The 23005-nt window shown below is 42.3% G+C and overlaps 1 protein-coding gene across 1 annotated transcript in view; it reads left to right on the top strand.

Moving 5' to 3' along the window:
• The window catches only part of TBC1D2B (TBC1 domain family member 2B), a 73266-nt gene that overhangs the window by 27087 nt on the left and 23174 nt on the right, over positions 1-23005 (top strand). Inside the window, exons 5-8 of the mRNA XM_038767001.1 lie at positions 7005-7170; positions 16620-16783; positions 18723-18949; positions 21266-21661. Coding sequence (XP_038622929.1) covers positions 7005-7170; positions 16620-16783; positions 18723-18949; positions 21266-21661 — 953 coding nt within the window. The remainder of the gene's footprint in view (positions 1-7004; positions 7171-16619; positions 16784-18722; positions 18950-21265; positions 21662-23005) is intronic.

The following is a 23005-nucleotide window of genomic DNA, read 5'->3' as shown; positions in this document are numbered from 1 at the left end:
TTATTAATACATCTGTCTTTTGTAGTAGTATTCAGTGTAGTATTTTTTAACAGACTAGTATTTTGTACTGTTTTATTTGACAAATTGGATTTGGAGAAAATGCTGTTTTTGATCTTTGTGCAGTACAGTACTGTAAAGGCAAAGTAATTATATTTTTCACTTCTCTGTTTGTCAAATGTTACATTTTAATTAGTCCTAAATTTATATTTTTGAAATGCTGGCATCTACACCTGGCTAATGCAGCACATTGCTCTTAATATGTACTCATAAACAGAACTGACCAATTTCCCTTAAAGAAAATGCAGTCTGTGTAAGTATTAAAGTAGTGCAGCTTCCAAGGAGAAAATGTGATTTTAAAGTGTAGAAAAAGAGAACCCATTAGTTTAAAAATGTGTGCACGTAAATGCTCGTTTTTCATTTTCAAAGTGTTTTATAGCGAAAAGTAGGGGTTGCCTTATCAGTCCAGAACAGACTTGAAAGAAAGCCACCTTTATTGCCATTCTCTTAATGAAATATTCATAGTGCAGAAGATGTGGGCATGAAAAGAAAATTGAATGAAACTTCTTATATAAATATTGTAATGAGGCCTTTGTCCCTCATGAAAGTAAAGTAAATAATGTGTTCCTTCTTGCCCTTAGAAATTTCTGCTTCTTGGAGTTTAGTGCCAAGTTGCCAGATATTTTGGTTTTTGGCAGCCTTACTTTGTTAAAATCTACATTATTTTAAATCCCATAAACGCTGGTTTTTACAGAGAAGTGAACCCTCTGAGGGGCAGGCACACCATCCTTGGCCTTCTTGATGTGGTTTTCTTCTTCTTTGTCTGCAGTTGCCGTAACATTGTTGGTCAGGATGCCACCTAGGTAACAGAATTCGGTGATTTAGCTTAGCGCATGAATTGTTGGTTGTGTTTGTGGCTTCCTTGTTGCAGGCTGCTACCTGAGCTTGGCTTCCTTTAGACTTGTTGTCAGTTCATAACCCTCTTGCTGATGGTGAAAAATGGGTTTACGATCATTTGCGTGTTTGCTCAGTCGGTCCTTCTAGGGCTCAATGCTCTGTTTACAGTTATTCTCAAATGACTTGAGAAACAGCGTGGCCTGGTCAATAGAGCTCAGGCGTGGGCGTCAGAAAGATCTGGGTTCTAATTCCGGCTCCGCCACTTGTCTGCTGTGTGATCTTGGGCAAGTCACTTCACTTCTCTGGGCCTCAGTTCCCTCATCTGGAAAATGGGGATTGAGAAGGTGAGCCTCACATGGGACAGGAACTGTGCCCGACCTGATTTACATGTATCCACCCTAGGCTTAGTACACTGCCTGGCACATACTAAATGTTTAACAAATACCACAGTTATTATCGTTATTCGTAAGCGCTGAATAAATACAATTGAATGAACAATGTACATGAAATAACAATAAAAGCAAAGATACAGATGCACCTGGTAATGGCAAAAATAAGTCAGGCCGAAAGGAGTAAGAGGGCTAAATCAGTGCTCGGTGTGGCTGAGGAGTTGACCTGAGCCCCTGATTTCTAGGGGATGGTTTCCTGGAGGAAGGTGGGTTACAAGCCCTTCTATTTACCCTCTTTTAGAGTGAGAAGATAGTTTTCACCTATTTCTAGCTTTTACCCACCATCCCTGTCTCTCACACGCTCTCTACTTTATTTTGTCTAGTGTATTGGAATATTTAATTGGGCCGGGGAGCAAAATCAAAGAGCCTTTTCCAAAATGGCATACTGAATGAACATCAAAGCCTGATGGTAAAATCCTTTTAGAGAGGGAATGGGTTAATGCTGCTTACTGAGCTACTTACTGTGGACTTTGATTTACATTCAGAAAGTTTCACCCCTCTGCAGGAGCCATTTAAAGGCTAGGATCTGACCATAACCTCCTCATCTGCCTTCTTTCCCACATACCTCCTCCCCACAAATCTGTGCTGTCCCCCACAGAGAACTCCAATCTTTTGACACCCCAGCCAATTTTACCAAGTCTTCATGCCTCCATACTCAGACTGCCTTCCCTTGATGACCAAATTGACCCGCTCAACACCACCCCCTCTACTGAACTCAACTCACTCGCTCCCCTATCCCTTCATCGATCTCGTACCACTAACCCACAGCCCTGGGTCACCTCCACAGTCCACCTCTTTTGCTCTTTTGCAAAAGCCACAGAGTGCTGCTGGCGGAAATCTAGATATCAGGCTGACCTCATCCACTTCAAGATTATCCCTGCACGCTTTAACAGTCCTTTCTTCAATGGCTTCATCCCCCCCTCCTGCTTTCAAGCATGCACATGTCTCCCCTATCCTTAAAAAAAAAACCTTCCCTGGACCCCATGGCTCCCTCCAGTTATCGCCCCATCTCCCTTATACCATTCCTCTCCAAACTCCTTGAGCTAGTTGTCTACATGTGATGTCTCCAGCTTCTCTTCTCCAGTTCTCTCCTTGACCCCCTCCAATCTGGCTTCCATCCCCTTCCCGCCACAGAACCCACCCTCTCAGAGGTCACTGATGATCGCCTTCTGCCAAATCCACTGGCCTCTACTCCATCCTGATTCTCCTAGACCTCTCAGCTACCTTTGACACTGTTGATCATCCCTTTCTCCTGGAAACATCATCCTACCTTGGCTTTACTGACACTGTCCTCTCCTGTTTCTCCTCCTGTCTCTCTGGCCACTCATTCTCTGTCTCTTTCACGGGCTTCTCCTCTGCCTCCTACTCACTAACTGTGGATGTCCCTCAAGGTTCAGTTCTGGATCCCTTCTATTCTCCATCAGCAACCACTCCCTTGGAGGACTCATTCTCTCCCATGGCTTAAACTACCACCTCTCTGCAGAAGATATCTAAATCTACATCTCCAGGCCTGATCTCTCTCCCTCTCTGAAGTCACACATTTCCTCCTGCCTGCAAAACATCTCTACTTGGTTGTCCTCCTGTGACCTCAAACGTAACATGTCTAAAACAGAACTCCTAATCTTCCCAACCAAACCCTGTCCTCCCCCTGAATTTCCCATGACTGCAGACGTACCACCGTCCTTCCTGTCTTACAAGCCCCTAACCTTGGCATTATCCATGGCTTCTCTCTCTCATTCAACCCACATATTCAATCCATCACTAAATCCTGTCGATTGCACTTTCACCACATCACTAAAATCTGCCCTTCCCCTTCATCCAAATGCCCTCTCTCCTCATATGTGGCAATTATTATCCCCTACTTTAAACCCTTATTGAAGGCACATCTCCTCCAAGAGATCTCCCCTGACTAAGCCCTTTTTTCTTTTCTTCCACTCCCTTCTGTGTCACCACCCTGACTTGCACCCTTTATTCATCCCCCCTCTCAGCTCCACAGTACTTAAGTACATATCTGTAATTTATTTATTTATATTAATGTCTGTTTTCCTTTCTAGACTATAAGCTCATTTTGGGCAGGGAATGTATCTGTTACATTGTTGTGCTATCCCAAGGACTTAGTACGGTCCTCTGTACACAGTAAGTGCGCAGTAAATATGATTGACTCACTAGGATGAGAAAACATCCATATTTATGGATTTATCCTGCCGTGAATAGTATCCAAAGCAATCCATGAGGAGCATTAACATCCATTTTGCAAATGTCATCTTGGTTTTGGGAGGGAAACATTATTAATACTGGCATGCTGTGCTGGCTAGCAACTCGGGCCTGTAGACAAAGTGGAGAGCTTGAAGCTCTTTAAAAATTTTTTGTATTCAGATTCCTTTTGGGGGACTGTTCCTTGTGTTTTGCTTTTTAACCTATGACCGTCTTCTTCTGATTATCTCCTATTGCTAAGAAGATGCTGAAGATCTCATGAGCTGCATTTTAATGGTTTTGGTTTCCAAAATGCAGTATTGTATCAAGGCCCCAAAATACAGTGAAAAACTTGACAGTAAAGAATATAGTGACACTGAACTTCAGTGGACCCCAGCATCCAAATTCTGAGACTTAATTAGTGGGTTGCAGGTAGAAAGAAATGACACTGTTTGAGAGAGACTTCTAGACGATTATGAGAGTTAACTAAAAAAAAAAAAGCAGGTTACATGTAAACAGCTGAAATTAAAAGCTATATAAGCATGGGGCAACCCTACAAGGTGAATTTTTGCTGCATTCAAAAATTCAGCTTTAATTTTTGCAAGCAATTAAATGCTAAAGGAACCATTTTTATGACTTTAGGTGAAAGTACATGGAATATTTCTGGGGATAACTGGTAGATCTTTATATTATAACTTCATTATTGGTATTTTAATATCTGGCCTTTTTGAAAGAAAAAAGTGTATTTTTAAGTAAGGCAGAATCCAGATTAAATAGTGATAACGGTAGGATAAGCCAAAGATAACTAAGCATTTCAAAACAAGCTGATGTATTTGGTGGCTTTTCTTGTACTGTAAAGTAGTGATTTGATTTTTAAAAGCAATTAAAAGCATTTTATTTTGGATAACACTGGTAACGTATTTTGTTTGGCTTCTCTAAATGCACCTTTGAGCATCTGTTAGAGTAGCCCTTCAAAATTCCTGATATATAATGTGAAACAAAACAAATTGCTGCTGTAAGCTGTTATTTTCTGGGCCAAGGAGTTAGCTGCCAATATGATTATGTATCGGTAACAATTTGTAAATAGATTTATTGCCAAGAATTACCTAGATACTTTAATATTTAGCAACCATTCCAGCATTTTCTGCTTCCTCCCCTCTCCTCCCATCTTTCGCCATTTATTAGCCATCTAAAATTCGTTTGAGAGGAAAACCACAACTTTTGGAAACAGTTTGAAGGCACAGTCCTCCAGTTGTATCTTAAGTTTTTATTACAATAACTATTGTTCCTTCAAGGTTTCTAGTTCATTTTGTTTACACTTAACACTGCTCACAGAAATGCATTTTTCTCTTTTCTGCAATGGTTGTGTTTTGGGGATTCTACTCTTTGTTTTTGACTTGGGAAAAAAAATGGAAGTGATCAAAAGTTTTAATAATAATAATGATGATGGTATTTTTTAAGTCCTTACTTATGCACCAAGTATTGTTCTAAGCACTGAGGCAGATACAGGGAAATCAGGTTGGACACAGTGCCTGTCCCACATGAGGCTTACAGTGTGGTGTAGTAGCTAGAGCCCGGGCCTGGGCTATCTGGAATAAGCATCATTTTTCTAAATTAAATGGCTCAGTCTCTCAGTACTGATGTCAGTTTTTTCAGTTGCTTACTAGCCAACCCGCTCCAGTCTAGAGGGCTAATTCCAAACCCTGAAACATCCTTTCTCTTTTCATTCCCCATCTTGCATTCATTCCCCCAGCAATTGTAATTCTATGCCAGGTTAATATGGAGCAACACCTTAATATGGCCTTAAAAATAAAGCCAAAAGTTTCAGAGTGGCCTAGCAGCAAGAGCTCAGGCTCGGGAGTCAGAGGATGTGGGTTCTAATCCCGGTTCTGCCATTTGTCTGCTGGGTGATCTTGGGCAAATCATTTCACTTCTCTATGCCTCAGTTCTCTTATCTGTAAAATGGGGATTGAGACTGTGAGTCCCACATGGGACAGGGACTGTGTCCAACCTGATTAACTTGTATCTACCCCAGTGCGTAGTACAGTGCCTGGCACATTGCAAGCACTTAATGGATACCACAATTATTATTATTAATTGTTATTATTATCCCCATTGTACAGATGAGGGAACCGAGGCATAGAGAAGTTGTGACTTGCTCAAGGTTACACAGCAGACAAGTGGCACAGCCAGGATTAGAACACACATCCTCTGACTCCCAAGCCTGAGCTCTTGCTGCTAGGCCACTCTGAAACTTTTGGCTTTATTTTTAAGGCCGTATTAAGGTGTTGCTGTATATAAACCTAGCACAGAATTACAATTGCTGGGGGAATGAATGCAAGATGGGGAATGAAAAGAGAAAGGATGTTTCAGGGTTTGGAATTAGCCCTCTAGCCTGGAGCGGGTTGGCTAGTAAGCAATTGAAAAAATGGACACCAGTACTGAGAGACTTGCCATTTAATTTAGAAAAATGATGCTTATTCCAGATAGTCCTTTTTTTTTAAGAAATGAGTTAAAAGCTAAGATTTTCTTAAATCTGTAATTGGATAATCACTGTCCATTGAAGTACACTTTAAATTTTCATGCACTGTTCAGCATGCCACATCAGATAGGACTGTGGATTAATCTAGATTCCCTGAAAAGCAGTTGAGCACGGATTTTTTTTTTTTTCCTTGCCTTTGGGAAGTGTCTTTGCATTCAAAAAAACTGTACTTGGACTAAAAGTGGAATAGGGAGTGTGTGTCTTTAAATGTTGTTGCTTCGGAACCCTTCTGTTTCTTGCAGAATGACTTCCAAAACAAGTTATTCATTCATTCATTCAATCGTATTTATTGAGTGCTTACTGTGTGCAGAGCATTGTACTAAGCGCTTGGGAAGTTCAAGTTGGCAACATATAGAGATGGTCCCTACCCAACAGCGGGCTCACGGGGAGACAGACAACAAACCAAAACATATTAAGTTATGCTTGTGTTTGGGTCTGGTCTTTCTGTGCCAAAGAGTTAGTTCAGGGTGTATGTTTGGAGGAGATATGGGTGAAGATCACAGACCCAAACACAAGCATAACTTGTTCCGGGAGTCATTTTGCAAGGGGCAGAAGGATTCCGAAAATTCACGCTTGTGAGGTTGTCAAAGGTCACACAGATGACAAGTGGTACAGCTGGGTTTAGAACCCAGGTCCTTCTGTCTTCCAGGCCTGTGCTGTACCAACTAGGCATCCTGCTTCCCTAAAAAGTATTTAGGGAATTCTCCCCTGCCCCCAGGCCCTCCCCAACAACAAACTGGAATCATAATTGTGATATCCTTAAATTGCAATTCCAAATGAAAGTGTTGGGCCTAAGCTCATTGTCCTCAGGGGACTGAATGTTGTATTATTCTCTTGTAGGTGCTTAGTACATTGCTGTGCTCACAGTAAGCACTCAATAAATACAGTGGATTGACCTACTAACATTTGTTTTTCTTTCCTTTCAGATTTAGTTTTCCCACATCTCAATGCCTCGGCTGAGAAAGCCAGAAACGTCCTAGCTGTGGAAACTATACCTGGAGAACTAGTGGGAGAGCAAGCAGCAAATCAGCCAGCCCCAGCCCATGCAAGCATCCATAATTTCTCCCTGAAACAGTGGGGTACTGAGTTAAAGTGAGATATTTTTTGTTTGTTTGTTTTTAATTTCCAAACAATACGAGAGTAAAAGGTGCATTAGTACAATTAGTGTTCATTTTAGCAGACACCATAAAAATCTCATTTTGTTTTTAGGCATGTTACATTAAATGTCATTGCTGTGTCAAATCAGTGATCCATTTATCCCAGTACAGTAAAGTCTCAATTACCCGGCTGCATTCATTCAACTGTATTTATTGAGCTTACTGTGTGCAGAGCATTGTACCTAGTGTTGGGAGAGTGCGATATAACAATAGACACATTCCCTCTCCACAACCAGTTTACAGGCTAGAGGATTACCTTAGTTTCTCCATGCTATGGATGTCCATGAGAGTCTTCCAGGGCAGATTTCTTCAGTCCTTTTTGAGTTTTAGGAGGGCTCTGAGCTGTGAGGCAAGGGGATTTTCAAGGATAGAGGGCACCTGTAATCACTGCCTTTTGGAGAATGTATGTCTGGGGCTGATTTTAGGTAGGTACTTTGGTCAAGAGGAGTGTTAGTGCTGGCCAGGCCAAAACTGTGGTGGTGTGCCTGCCTCCACTTCCTTTCCTCCTGTTCTTTCCTTTGACTCCTCCTAATTTGGCTTCTGTCCCCTTCACTCCACTGAAACTGCCCCTCAAAGGTCCTCAGTGTTCTCCTTCTTGCCAAATCAAATGGCCTCTAGTCCATCCTAATCCTCCGTGACCTTTCAGTTGCCTTCGACTCTGTGGACCACCTCCTTCTCCTAGAAATACCATCCAGCCTGAGCTTCGCTGAGATTGTCCTCTCCTGGTTCTCCTCCTATCTCTCTGGCAGCTCATTTTCAGTTTATTTTGTGGGCTCTTCCTCTGCCTTCCATTTTGTAACTATTGGAGTCCCTCAAGACTTAATCCTGGGTCCCCTTTTATTCTCCATCAGTACCCACTCCTTTGGAGAATTCATTGGCTTCTATGGTTTCAACTACCACCTCTATGCAGATGATTCCCAAATTGACATCTCCAGCCCTGATCTCTCTCCCTCTCTGCAGCCTCACATTTCCTCCTGCCTTCGGGAAGGACATCTCTACTCAGATGTACTGCTGTCGCCTCAAATTAAGCAGGTCCAAAACAAGCTCCTCATCTTCCCACCAAACCCTTGTCCTTTTCTTGTCCTTGTCCTTATCCCAGGCTTTCCCATCACTGTAGACAGCATCATCATCCTACCTAACTTAAAAGCCTGTAACCTTGGCATTATCATCCACTCATCTCTCATTCAACCACATATTCAGTCTGTCACCAAGTCCTGTCAGTTCTGCTTTCAGACCATTGCTAAAATCTGCCCTTTTCTCTCTAGCCAAACTGCTACTACTTTGATCCAAACATTTTTCCTATCCCACCTTGACTACTGCCTTCTGCCTCTTCCCACTCCAGTCAGTACTTCGTTCTGCTCCCGGATCATTTTTCTACAGAAATGTTTAGGCCAGGTTTCCCCACTCCTCAACAACCTCCAGTGATTTCCCATCCATCTCCACATCAAACAGAAACTCCTTATCGGTTGGCTTTAAAGCACACAGTTACTTTTCCCTCTCCTATCTTCACTAGAAGCAGCATGGCATAGTGGATAGAGCACAGGCCTGGGAATCAGGAGGGTCGTGGGTTGTAATCCTGGCTTCCCCACTTGTCTGTGTGACCTTGGGCAAGTCACTTCACCTAATTTTGCCTCAGTTATCTCATCTGTAAAATGGGGATTGAGACCGTGAGCCCCATGTGGACCATGTCCAACCTGATTTGCTTGTATTCACCAAATGTTCTCACTCTATATTCTCACAAAACTACTTTATTCTGTTTCACCATTCCCTTTAGAGTGATACTTTTATCTAGTCTGGAATTACTTAATTACTTTTCATTCATTCATTCATTCAGTTGTATTTATTGAGCGCTTACTGTGTACAGAACACTGTACTAAGCATTTGGGAAGTACAAATCGGCATCATATTGAGACGGTCCCTACCCAACAACGGACTCACAGTCTAAAAGGGGGAGACAGATAAAACAGAACAAGCAGACAGGTAACAGTACTGGACTGTTGGAACAATTCAAGGCAGTGGCAATTGAAGTAGGACCTGGGTTCTAGTTCTGGCTTTGCCACTTGTCTGCTGTGTGACCTTGGGAAGTCACTTAACTTCTCTGTGCCTCAGTTGCCTCATCTTTAAAATGGAGATTGAGACTGTGAACCCCAAGAGGGACATGGACTGTGCCCAACCTGTTTACCTTATATATACATCCCAACTCTTAGAACAATGCCTGGCACGTAGTAAGTGCTTAACAAGTACTGCTAAAAGAAATAGTAGCTTGGCATTTATAAAACTAAATGCTGAAATTTGTTAATTATGGTTTGAAAAATCATTTTGTAATTTTAGCTTCCTTCTGAAACCTATCTTTATGCTGTTCTTGTAATGTGTTTTCTTTCTCTTCCTTTCTTCCTTTCTTCCTTTCTCTCTCTCTCTCTCTCTCTCTCTCTCTCTCTCTCTCTCTCTCTCTCTCTCCCTCCCCCCCCTTTCCTCCTTTCCTTTCCTTTTTCCTTTCCTTTCCTTTCCTTTCCTTTCCTTTCCTTTCCTTTCCTTTCCTTTCCTTTCCTTTCCTTTCCTTTCCTTTCCTTTCCTTTCCTTTCCTTTCCTTTCCTTTCCTTTCCTTTCCTTTCCTTTCCTTTCCTTTCCTTTCCTTTCCTTTCCTTTCCTTTCCTTTCCTCCTCCCTAAGCTCAACCCTAAACTCAAGCCCTAAGCTCCCTAAGCTCAACCCTAAGAGGCAAAGATGAGTTATTGCTTCTGAATAGCTTCTCAAACTTCAGGTCCTCTGAAACTCTTCTGCTTTTTGTACCACCTCTAGATAGCTTGGCTTGTCAAGGTGACTTTTGAAGATAAAGTTATTATTATTGTAGTAAGTGCTTACTATGTGCCAAGCACTGTACTAACCACTGAGGGAGTCGTAGATACAAGATTTTCAGGGTGCCATGTTCAGGCAAAAGCTGAAATTAGTAGACACCCCCCCGCCCCCAACTAAGCTCCTCACCTCTGGTTTTGTTGTTGTTGCTGCTGTTTTCAGGGAATAAAAGGAGAAGGCATCACATCATTAGCCTCAGGAAGGTTGGCTAATTTGATTCTTTGGGTCTTGTTGATCTTGTAGCTGAAACTCTTTTTTGTTAGCATCTTGGTATTTTTCGGCCCTCAATGGAGCTTTTTCATCTAGATATCCTAACCGCCCACGCAATCATGTGCAAAAAATCCCCAAATCCCTCAAATGTCAGAAGTCATTGATATCACTTATTCCATTACAAATTGGGCCAGCAGTAAGAACGACGATGACTTCATTTGCAACTGGATGAAATCTGTGGCAAAGTCAGATTTGAAAAATGAAAAGCACCAACTGTTCTAAGAGCCAGATTAGGATTTGGGAGAACCTAGGTAGGAGAGGCCTAGCTGCAGAGGTTGGGGTAAAATGGGTTTCCGAAGGGATGGTGTGAGAGCTGTGGGCCCCTTGCAGTCGCTTACTGGTTATTCTGGACCTGTCTCATCTGAGCTTCATTTTTAAGGGTTTTCTCCTGTGAATGGGTGAAGTTCCACACTAAGTATTTTTCGTGTTTCAGCTCCTGGCTGCCTCAAGGAGTTTAAGTTGGTCAGTTAGTGACCCGATCCTTTTACCTCCTTGGTAAGCACTTACTATGTGCCAAACACTGTCCTAAGCACTGGGGTAGATACGAGTTAATCAGGTTGGCCACAGTCCCCGTCCCACCTTGGGCTCACACTCGTAATCCCTCATCTGCAAAATGGGGATTCAAAACCTGTTCTCCCTCTTACTTAGACTGTGAAGCCCCATGCGGTACCTGATTATCTTATATCTCCCCTAGTGCTTAGTATAGTGGTAAGCATTGAACAAATACCATTTGGGAAAAAAAAAATCAAGTACTGTTTTGACTTTCATGCCCTGACCACACTTTTCTGAGCTTTGCACCTAAGTGGTGTTCGGTTAATACCGTTGATTATAGAAGCAGCGTGGCTCAGTGAAAAGAGCATGGGCTTTGGAGTCAGAGGTCACGGGTTCAAATCCCGGCACCGCCAATTGTCAGCTGTGTGACTTTGGGCAAGTCACTTCACTTCTCTGGGCCTCAGTTACCTCATCTGTAAAATGGGGATTAAGACTGTGAGCCCCCCCTGTGGGACAACCTGATCACCTTGTAACCTCCCCAGCACTTAAAACAGTACTTTGCACATAGTAAGCGCTTAATAAATGCCATCATTATGAAGATGATGATTTGTCCTGAGCAACTCATTAACATTACAAGGAAAGCCTACTTCAGCCATATGTAAAATTGTGTGATCTATTGGGCCACAAAACTTCCTTTTCCTGCCTGTGTGCCATGAATCACTTTTACAGAAACAGACATCTGACAGAAGTAAAATACAAACTCCAGATCCCTAATGCTTAAAAGTTAATTTAGTGTCAATGAGTTCTCGACGAGGCAAGTATTTGAGAATCAGCATGGCATAGTGAATAGTCAGAACGTCATGGGTTGTACTTTCCAAGCGCTTAGTACGGTGCTCTGCACACAGTAAGCACTCAATAAATATGATTGAATGAATGGAGTCCGGCTTCTCCACTTGTCTGCTGTGGGCAAGTCACTTCACTTCTCTGGGCCTCAGTTACCTGTAAAATCTGTAAAATGCAACAGGGACTGTGTCCAACCTAATTTGCTTGTATCCACCCCAGCGCTTAGGGCAGTGCCTGGAACATAGCGCTTAACAAGTACAATAATAATAATAGGTTTGTTACCTTTCCTCCACTTGGTAGTCTTTCAACCCTTTGGATTACAGATGACAGCTTGGTGGATCTCACTGGAAGGATACTTTTAAGATGAATGGTCTGGCCATCGGAGTAGACATAAGGGTTTTCTGGCATCTCCGCCCTGATTTTAAGGGAATGCTCAGCCAGTGAGTTCCTAATGATGCTCCTTGTGGGCAGGGAATGTGCCTGCCAACTCTGTTGCATAGTACTATCCTATGTGCACAGCACAGTGCTCTGCATATGGTAAGCACTCAGTAGATACCATTGATGTGGAGAATTTTTGTTGATGTTTTTTATTGTTTTTTTGGTGGAGTGATATTACTGCAGTAGCGTGTTGGAGAGCTTTGGTGAGTGGAGTTTTCTAAGAAATCTAAAACTTCCCTGCTCAGGGAATTCATATGACTGTAGACGCATAAGACATTTGATAGCTGTTTTTGAAACACTTCTCTAAACCTTTGGAATCCAAGCATAGCAGTGCAGTTTATAAGTGTATGTGTTTGAATGGAAACATAATGGTTTATCTGTGAGCATTTAGGTAGAATGCTTCCATAAGGCATCACTGTAATCATCAAAGATTATTTGGTTTTAACAAGCATTTCACCAATGTGGAAAAAATAATGGAAGACTTCGGGGTATAAAGGTATTAGCCATGCTACATTTCAGCTGGCAGGCATCCTGATGTTAAACTAGACGTCAGCTTTGAAAATAAACTTAAGCAATTGTTGTTAATGCTGAGCGGTTTTTCCTTCTTGCTCAAACTGTGTGGTGCTGGTAGTGTGTCTGTGTTGAAGATTTCTGTACTGTAATAACCTTAGAATTACACAATCACATGATCTGGTTTCATATTGAAAATTCCAAGGCAACAGTTTTTAACTCTGTAGGGCCTCAGAAAAAATAACAAGGTTATTTAAAGTCATTTCCTATTTTTCTACAACCAGAGACATAGCAGGAACTCACCCACCCTTCTCATTTGAAGTAAATCGCATCCATTCAATCAATCAGTGGTATTTATTTAGCACTTACTGTGTGCAGAGCACTGTACTAAGTGCTTGGGAGAATATAATACAATAAAACTGGTAGGCACAATTTCTGCCCGCAAGTTTACAGTCTAGAAGCGGGAACTTAGACATTTAAATATGCTACAGATTGGAGAAAGGGCAGAGTATAGGATAAATAAGTGGGGTGAATATCAAAGTGCTTAAAGAGTACGCATCCAAGTACTTAGGTGACACACAAGAGATGATATAGTGCCTTGCACGCAGTAAGCGCTCAATAAATACGATTGATGATGATGATAACTAGGGTAGGAAAATGGGTTGGTTAGGGAAGACCTCTTGGAAGAGGTATGATTTTAGTAGGGCTTTGATAGTGGGGAGAGTGGCCGTCTGTCAGATATGGAAGGGGAGGGAGTCCCTGGCCAGAAGGGAGGATGTGGGCAAGGGGTCAGGAGTGAGAGACATGAGATTGAGGTACAGTGAGGAGTTTGGTGTTAGAGGAGCAAAGTGTGCTGGCTGAGTTGTAGTAGGAGGTTAGTGAGGTGATCTCAAATGGGGAGAGTCAATTTGAGTGCCTTAAAGCCAAGGCTAAGGAGTTTTTGTTCAATGAAGAGATGCATGGGCAACCACTGGAGCATTTTAAGGGATGGGGAGGCATGGACTGAAGTTTTTTTTTTGAGAAATGATCTGGGCAACAGAGTGAAATATGGACTGAAGTGGGGTGGTGGCAGGGAGGTCAGCGAGGAGGTCGTCGGATGTAGTAGTCAAGGCGGACTAAGATAAGTGCTAGGATCAGAGTGGTAGCCATTGGGATCCAGCCCCACAGCTCCTGATGCAAGCATTGCTACAGTTCCCAGAGGTACAGCTGTGGTGTAGAAAGAAAGAGCGAGCTGAGGGAAGTGTATTTTGTGGGGAAGGTGGGAGGATAGAAGTGTGAAAACCATAGAAGCAGTTAGCTTTTCACTTCTGTGGTATTCTTCAGTCAACTACCTCCTACAGAATAGAGTTATTCTTTGTATGTTTAAAAAAGATATTCATAGTGGAACAAAATTCCCTTATTTTGGTTCTCCAAAGTCTCCAGCATTCAGATAATATTTGTCTTCAAGGAGCAGACTTTAGCTGTTTTACATCCCGTTGGCCATAAAGATTTCTTCTCATTCTATGCATCCTTACTTTGGTTGAAATTTTTCTAGAATAATATAGAACTTAAATCAGATTATCGCCTCAGAATCAGCCAGGCAGTTTTCACAATGTCAGATAATGGGGCAGGGCATTGAGGAAGCAGGGTAAGGAAATGGCCTACTCTACCATAGAACATTTAAATATGCTGGGGTCCTGGGACCTTGTTAGCCACAATTGCCCTGGCATTTAGCTCTTCCTATCTGCTCTTTAACAAGCGTGGTAAAAAATAGGATGATTCCATTCCTTTTAAATGTGTTCTGTATTTTTCTCTTTAGTGCCCAAGTGGCATAGTGCAACTGGGTGAGGGCTGGTGAGATTATAATCAAGGCTGTAAATCAAAATTGACTTGTAGCAGAAAGGGAGGGTGAGGCCAGGTTCAAGTCATTTAAAGAGCCTGGTCATTCTAGTAAGGTATATTAATAATAATTGTGATATTTGTTAAGCACTTACTATGTCCCAGGCACTGTGCTAAGCACTGGGATGGATACAAGAAAATTGGGGTGGACACATTCTCTGTCCCAGGTGGGGCTCATTTTACAGAGGAGGTAGCTGAGGCACAGAGAAATGAAGTGGCTTGCCCAAGAACACACAGCAGACAATGTACACTGGGGCAGGTGGGTGTGAGGTGTGAGTGGAATGACTTTCATTGATTGTTTTTAATTCTGAAGTAGGACTTGTCAGGATCAGGATGAGCCCTCAAATTGCAAATGTTCCTTTCAACCAAACTTTTCCCCAACCTTCCACCTCTCCTGTACCTCGGAACTGAAGGCAAGAATTGAATGATCTATTTGTCTTCTCTCAGTGCTTCAAAGTAATTTTCTGACTTCCAAAGCAAATCTTGAGGTGGAAGTTCTAGCTTGAGAAGTTGGAGAAACTTCAGAAGTGAGGTTTTTGAAGGTACTTTTGTACCCACATGTATAAGAATCATATTGCTACTAGAAACTGTATATTTTACTGGTCCAAAGGCAGGCGTCCCAACAGCCAATGTAAGCTCAAGAGGGTGGCCTAGCTCTTCACACACCAGCCTTGCGTTTGTTCTTCAGGGCTTCTCGTGGCTCCACTGTTGCTCATTCCTCTGGTTACAGGCAACCCCCTCCTCCACCATCTCCTAGCCTCCCTGAATGCTCTTTGAGTGGCAGAAGCAGCCAGGGTGCCTGACTGACAGCAGTGGGCCCCTGATGCAACAGTGACATACTCCGTGAAATTGTGTGAGTGGTGGCTAGTAGTGGTCGGGACTCTGGGCTTATTCCATTGTTAGAGAAGCAGTGTCACCTGGGAGTCAGAAGGACCTGGATTCTAATCCCGGCTCTGCCACTTGTCTGCCGTGACACCTTGAGCAAGTCACTTCCCTTCTCTGTGCCTCAGATCCCTCATCTGTAAAACGGGGATTAAGATTGGTAGCCCTGTGTGGATACAATGAGCTTGTATCCACCCCAGCATTTAGAACAGTGCCTGGCACATAGTAAGCACTTAGCAAATACCGCAATTATTATTATTATTATCATCCCTTCCCCATGAAGCAGTACAGCTGGAAGCAACTCTGGCTAGTGCCTTGTCAACGGATCCGCTTCTCTGAGGAGTTGAGAAGGCCCTCGGGCTTTTTTCTGAAGCCCCAAGTTCAGCCCTTTGGACCGAGAGGTTGCTCAGGAAACGCTTATTGAAGATGGGGTGGCCATTTGTCTGGTCTCTTGCTTGTCCACTTGTCCCAGTGACCAGTATGAATGCCGAACCACCACCATTATGCCCATTTTGTAATTTTAGTCCTCCGCCTTGGCTCCTGCAGTTACATTCCCCAGCTTGGAAGAAGGCCCAATTTTTAGAGGGAGGTGGAAGGGGAATGCAGTGGATCCGGGACAAGTTTGAGGAGGGTCAGAGCTCTCCCTGGAAAAATGCTCAGCTCTGATGGACTTCTGCCAAGGGTTTTGAATCATGTCACTGTTGTGCACTGTATGTCGTGTAACACACAATTTTCAGTGTCCAGGATCCATGAGGGCCATCAGTGGCTGCCCTAATTGAGAATAATGTAGAAGCAGCTTGGCCTGGTGGAAAGAGCGCAGACCTGGGGGTCAGAGGACCTGGGGTCTAATTCCAGCTCCACCACTGATCTGCTGTGTGACCTTGGGCAAATCACCTCACTTCTCTATGCCTCAGTTCCCCCTCTTCCAAATGGGGGTTCAAAACTTGTGCTTCCTCTTAGACTGTGAGCCCCATGTGAGACCTGGTTTTCTTGTATCTACCCCTTCGCTCAGTACAATGCTTGACATGTAGTAAGCACTTAATAAATATTATTATTATTATACTAGGTAACTATTGCTTTTAGCTATTGAAGTTTACAATATTGAAACTTTAAAAAGAAAAAATTTAAATAAAGTCTGTTAGCCATCTTTGTTTTTTGAGAGTTTGGGTTTTTTTTCCAAATTTGAATGTCTTCACTTGTATTTTTGTCCTCCCAACAGAAATTCAATGTCTTCCTTCAGACCTGGGAAAGGAAACAGTGATAACAGGAAGAGTGTGTTTTACACTAGTGAAGAATGGGAATTTATAGATCCAACCCCTAAGGATGTGGAGGAATCAATCTTGCAAGAAGAAAGGAGAAAGCAAACTTCAGAAGGAAGTAAAGGTATAAACATACATCTCTTCTGTTTACCAAAAACTTAGAAAGCATGGTTTCATTTCTGCAACGTGACAGTTCCCCCTATGGCAACCAGTCCTTGTCCATTGGATCAGGAAGTGAAGGGTTCTCAGACATGGCACAAAGCGTTGCTATCCCAGCTGTCCTTTAGGGAGGGCCAGTTAAGGCAAAGCAAAGAAGAACTAGGAAAGTTATGTTCTCTGATGCTTCTAATCCCAGCTCCGCCACTGTCTGCTGTGGGACCTTGGGCAAGGCCCTCAACTTCTCTGTGCCTCAGTTTCCTCATCTGTAAAATGGGGATTAAATGCGTTCTCCTCCTTAAACTGTGAGCTCTGTCTTATCATTTTGTATCTACCCCAGCGCCCAGTACACTATTGTTATAATATATCATTATACTATACTCTCTCAAGTGCTTAGTATAGTGCTTTGCATATAGTAAGCACTCAATAAATACCATTGGTTGTTTGACTGATAGTGGGGTGAGATAGAAACCAAAATAATTTCCAGACAGGTGGAATAAAGAAAGGATATATATGTATATATGATTTAGTGCATAATATAATAAGTAAGATGTGTACACAAGTGTTGCTAGGTTGTGAATACACAAGGTATTAGTTGGTGTAGAGGTACTGAAGTAGCTGTTGGGAGATAATAAAATAAATAATGACATTTGTTAAGCATTTACTGGGTGCCAGGCACTGTTCTAAGCACTGGGGTAGATACAAGGTAATCAGGTTGGACACAGTCCACTTCCCCCATGAGGGTTATAGTCTTAAATTTCCATTTTACAGATGAGGTAAATAAGGCAAAGAGAAATTAAGGGACTTGTCCAAGGTCACACAGCAGACAAGTGGTGGAGCCAGGATTAGAACTCAGGTCCTTCTGACTGCCAGGCTCATGTTCTGTCCACTAGGCTATGCTGTTTCGATGAAGACTTCTTGGTGAAGCTATAGTTTCAGAAGGACTTTAACGATAAGGAAAGTTGTGGTCTGTTGCATCTGAATGAGGAGGGAGTGTTCCAGAAAAGCAGAAGGGCAATCATGAGCAGGGGGTCAGGGGTAGAGAAAGATGAGACCGAGGTACAGTGCATAGATTAGCGTGAGAGGAATGAAGAGTGTGAGCTGGAGAGTAGTGATAGGAGAGTAGTGAGAGGGAGATACCTGAATGAGTGCCTTAAAGCCGACGTCAGGCCTTTTAGGAGGACACATCGAGAAATGAGTAACCAGGAAGTTTTTGAGGCGTGAGGAGACAGGTGCAGAATGATATTTTACAAAAATGATCGCCAGCATATGAAGGCCTGGAGAGGCGAGAGAATGGTGACGAAGCTGAAGGAATAGAGCAGGTTTGGAAAATGAATTATTCCAGTTAATCTGGAGGCAGTGTGGATTCAGTGGATAGCACAAGTAGCTCCAGGAGACCTAGAATTTGGGGACCAGGTGATCTTCAATCAGTCATATATATTGAGAGATTACTGTATGCAGAGCACTGTACTAAGCACTTGGGAGAGAACAGGATAACAGAGTTGGTAGACACGCTCCCTGCCCACAAGGGGTTTACAGCCTAGACGGGGAGACAGACATTAATATAAATACATTACAGATATATACATAATTGCTGAGGGTGGGATGAATGAAGGGTACAAAGTCAGTTAACTTGGGCAGGTCAGTTAACTTTTGGCTTATGAAGTGGAAGTGATAACATTTTCCTACCTCACTGAAGTGCTGAGCTTTTGGGACTTAAAAAATAATCCTATTAATATGTAGCTGTGGTCACATTTTTATTATTGGGCTATTAAAATACTAAATCCTGGAAGTAACGGACGTCGGTGTTCCTAGAGCAAATGCAAATTCATCCTGTAAGGAGATTTTGAGTACCGTGAACATTCCAATAAGTGGTAAACACTAAAAAAATGGCTTGTTTCATACAGGAGTAACTGGCTCAACCTTTTCCTTTGATTTTGGCCGCATTCCCACTAAAGGAAGGCGCCCCCTGAAAGACATGATTGGATCATACAAAAATCGAAGTAACCACGGTGACTCTCCAGTTGATTGGACCCCAGGCAATAGCAACAAACTCACTTTGGAAATGCAGCTGAAAATTCAAAACCAGCAAGAAGAACTGGAAAGGCTGGGAAAGGATTTGTCTAGTCAGAAGGTAAGAGTACAGTGCTCTGCACATGGTAAGCGATCAGTAAATACCATGGATTGATTGAAGTTAAAATTCCTATGTAACAGTGTACAGTATCTGGGGGAAGTCTTAACTTGTGTCTTAATTGTGTCTTAACTTCCCTGAAGTTGCTTCTTTTTCTCAAAGGGCTCAGACTTCATTAGGCACCTAAAGAAGCACAGTTAGGGAAAAGTAGTGTGAATCCGCCTGGAGGCCAAAGGCTTTAGGGGAATGTTTCAGCACCCTGTTTAATATCAGCTGTGTAATCAATGAAAACGTCTTCAACTAGTTTGTAAGAATTGTTACAGTGAATAGCTACTTAAAGTCAGGTATGAGCCAAACAAAATAAAATAAACTTCAGTCTGTCGGTAAAATGATGTTCGGTAATCAATCAGTGGTATTTATTGAGCATTTACTGTAAGTACTTGGGAGAGTATAATAGAGCTGATAGACACAATCCCTGTCCATAAGGTGCTTATACTATTCAGAGGGATACAGACATTAAAAGAAATGACAGATAGGGGAAATGGCAGAGTATAGGGATATGAACATAAGTACTGTGGGGTTGGGTGAGTGTCATATGTTTCAGGGGGCCATGGCCAAGTGCATGGGTGGCGCTGAAAGAAGGGTATTTAGTGTGGGAAAATGTTGGGTTAATCAGGAAAGGCTTCTTGGAGGGGATATGCTTTTAGTCTTGTCTTGCCTTATGCTGTCGAGTCGTTTCCAACCCATAGTGACGCCATGGACACCTCTCTCCCAGAATGCCCCAACTCTATCTGCAATTGTTCTGGTACTGTATCCATTGAGTTTTCTTGGTAAAAATATGGAAGTGGTTTACCATTGCCTCTTTCCGAGGAGTAAACTTGAGTATCCACCCTTGACTCTCTCCTATGCTGCTGCTGCCCAGCACAGGTGGGTTTTGACTTGTAGCAGATTGCCTTCCACTCTCTAGCCACTGCCCAAGCTAGGAATGGGTAGACCTCTGCTTCATCCCATAGTCAAGACTGGAAGAGTACTGGAAACTCTCTCGGGTGCGACCCTGAGAGGGGTTACTTTTAGTAGGACTTTGAGTAAGGGGAGAGTGGTCACCTGTCGGATATAAATGGCATGGAAATTTCAGGCCAGAGGAGAACGTGTCTACCAATTCTGCTGTATTGTACTCTCCCAAGCACTTAGAACAGCGCTCTGCACACAGTAAGCACTCAATGAATTCCATTGATTGATAAAGAACATTGTTTTCGTAATTCAATATCATACGTTTATAATTCACACTCTCTAACTCACAGTTTGTGATAATTTGATCTGGTGCATTCTCCTTTCGCATTTTATTTAATGGTATTTGTTAAGCACTTACTTTGTTCCAGGCACTGTACCAAGCCCTGGGGTAGATACAAGCTAATCAGGTTGGACACAGTCCGTGTCCCACAGGGGCTCACAGTCTTAATCCCCATTTTACAGATGAGGTAATTGAAGCACAGGGAAGTGAAGTGACTTACCCAAGGTCACACAGCAGATAAGTGGTAGAGCTGGGATTAGTACCCACGAGCTTCAGACTTCCAGGCCTGTGTTCTGTCCCCTAGGCCACTTTGCTTCTTGCATTGTCTACTTTGTGAAACTAAAACAGGTTTTGATATATCGAAGTTTCTGAATAGTCCCATGTGGGCATGCTTTTTGCTATTGCAGCTTAATTGAGGCTTTATTAACACCACATAGAGCAGTGCAAGAGAACTGAAAGTCCAACTGCTGTACGTATAAGTAAAGAGTCAGGGGGCAGAGTAACAAGCTAACACAGACCCCAGACAGGCACACAATAGCATTGGCATCATTGATGCCAATTAGTGAGTCTTTTTGTCTTTTTATGTTTTAAATGCACAAATGACTCAGCTAGAAAAATTTCAAGTTTTTTTCTTGCCATATTTAGTTTTCAAGGGTATAAGTTAATTTCTTGTTTCTTATGGAAGGATCTCCTTTTTAGAATAAATTTGTCTTTAGCCTTTTCGTCTCCAAAAAAAATTGGCATTTAGTTGAGCTAATGTTTTCAGTGCAGTAGATGTTTTTTACTCAAATTCTAATTATTGCTTTCTAGGAGACCTTTATTTTTGCTTTTCTTCCACCGTGTATCATATTTTTCTGTGAGAACTTAGTTATCCAACTTCTGGCTAGTCAGAAATTCCAGTTGTCTAATAGTCAGGGCTGAGCAGCTGGGCTTCAGGTAAGGTGTATGGGATAACACAGCTTGATTTTTTTTTTTTCCACTTTTGGTTCCTTCCCCCATGATTTTATCCATCTTTATTTTTTCTTCAGGAACTTGTGAGACTACTTCAGCAGACAGTCAGATCTTCTCAGTATGATAAGTATTTCACTAGTAGTCATCTTTGTGATGGGATTCCAAGAGACAAACTTGAGCTCTTACACCAAAAAGATGATCATATTTTAGGGCTCAACAGCCAACTTGAAAAGTTCAGTTTGGAAAAGGACAATCTTCAACAGGAAGTAAGGAACTTGAAAAGCAAAGTCGGAGAACTCAATGAACAGCTGGGAATGTTAATGGAAACAATTCAAGCCAAAGATGAAGTGATCATAAAACTCTCACGACAGCTGAGCGAATGTGAAGGGAATTCATCGTCCCAGAGTGGAACACCTACCACCTCTGAATCCCCTTCTTTTAAAAAAGAACTCCAGGAGCTAGACAGAATAAAAGTAAGTGAACATTAGTCTTATTTTCTCACCTCAGGAGAGGATTCCAAAATTACAGCTATCACTGTTAACCTTCATCCACAGATGCTAAATGGTAACTTGAACTATAAAAGCGGTTCTTCTTCAGAAGGAAAATTGAGATATTTGAATGTTGCATCTGGAAAGAGCATTGAGAGGTTATTTGGTCCTGCCTCCAAAATGCCAAATCAAGGCAGAATATCATTTGTCTTTTCTTAGAGATCCCCAGAGACAAAGATTCTAAAACCTCCTTTGTTCTGCTATCCTATCTGCCTGGAATCCACTAAAATGTGTCTGTCCAACCAAAGTTCTTCTGGTTTCAATTAAACCCATTTCCTTCTGCTCAATCTTCTCTGGACATGGATTGGCCAACCTTGCCCTTCTCATAAAAACTCCTATTTTTTTGATGACAAACTAATCATTCTCAATTGATTTTTCTACCTTTTCCCATCAGACCCATTTTTCCATACTTTTAAATATTTTTTGTCATCTGGTAATGGTTAATTAATTAATTAATTCAGTTGTATTTATTGAGCGCTTACTGTGTGCAGAGCGTTTGAGCCAAATCCGCACTTCAAATCTCAGGTCATCTTAGCCTGTCAGCTAATGAATGTGTTTGAAGTGCTTGGTGTGCTTTTGAATTAGTTGCTTGTGTGTCAGTCTTCCTTTTCCCATATACAGAAAGGGAAGTAGATATGAAAATCGATGGTCAGTGGTGAACATTGAAAGTGCTTGTAAAAGCGTAGAAAAATGCACGGTATTGGGTGGGTGGGAGTGGTGGGTTGAATCCCCTCGTTTGGCATGAATATGAGGAAGATGCTGTCCATGCTGAATTGCTCTGTAGAGCCCTAAAAAGTCAGTGGAGTTCAGTGGATAGAATCTTGGAATGGGATTTGGAAACCTAAATTCTGCTCTACTTCCATCAGTGATTACTGAAATGAGGGACATGTGTGTAACCTTCTTGTGTGTCCCAGTTTGCTATCTCAAAAACTGACAGTCGTTTCCCCTTCCCGTTTTTTTATAATATATATTTGCTATGAGCCAGGCACTGTTCTGAGTGCTGAGATAGTTATGAAGTTGGACACAGTCCCTGTCCCACATGGGGCTCACAGTCTTAGTCTCCATTTTACAGATGAGATACCTCAGTCACAGAGAATTTAAGTAATTTACCCCGAGGTCACACAACACACAAGTGATGGAGGCAGGATTAGAACCCAGCTCTTCGTGATTCCCAGACCCAAACTCTATCCACTAGGACATGCTTCTTCTCTATCAATCAATCAATTAATTAATGAAATTTGTTGTACTAGGCCCTTGGGAGAGTACAAC

Source organism: Tachyglossus aculeatus, chromosome 26 (assembly GCF_015852505.1).
Source record: "Tachyglossus aculeatus isolate mTacAcu1 chromosome 26, mTacAcu1.pri, whole genome shotgun sequence".
Taxonomy (NCBI): domain Eukaryota; kingdom Metazoa; phylum Chordata; class Mammalia; order Monotremata; family Tachyglossidae; genus Tachyglossus; species Tachyglossus aculeatus.
This window is presented reverse-complemented; position numbering and strand designations above follow the sequence as displayed.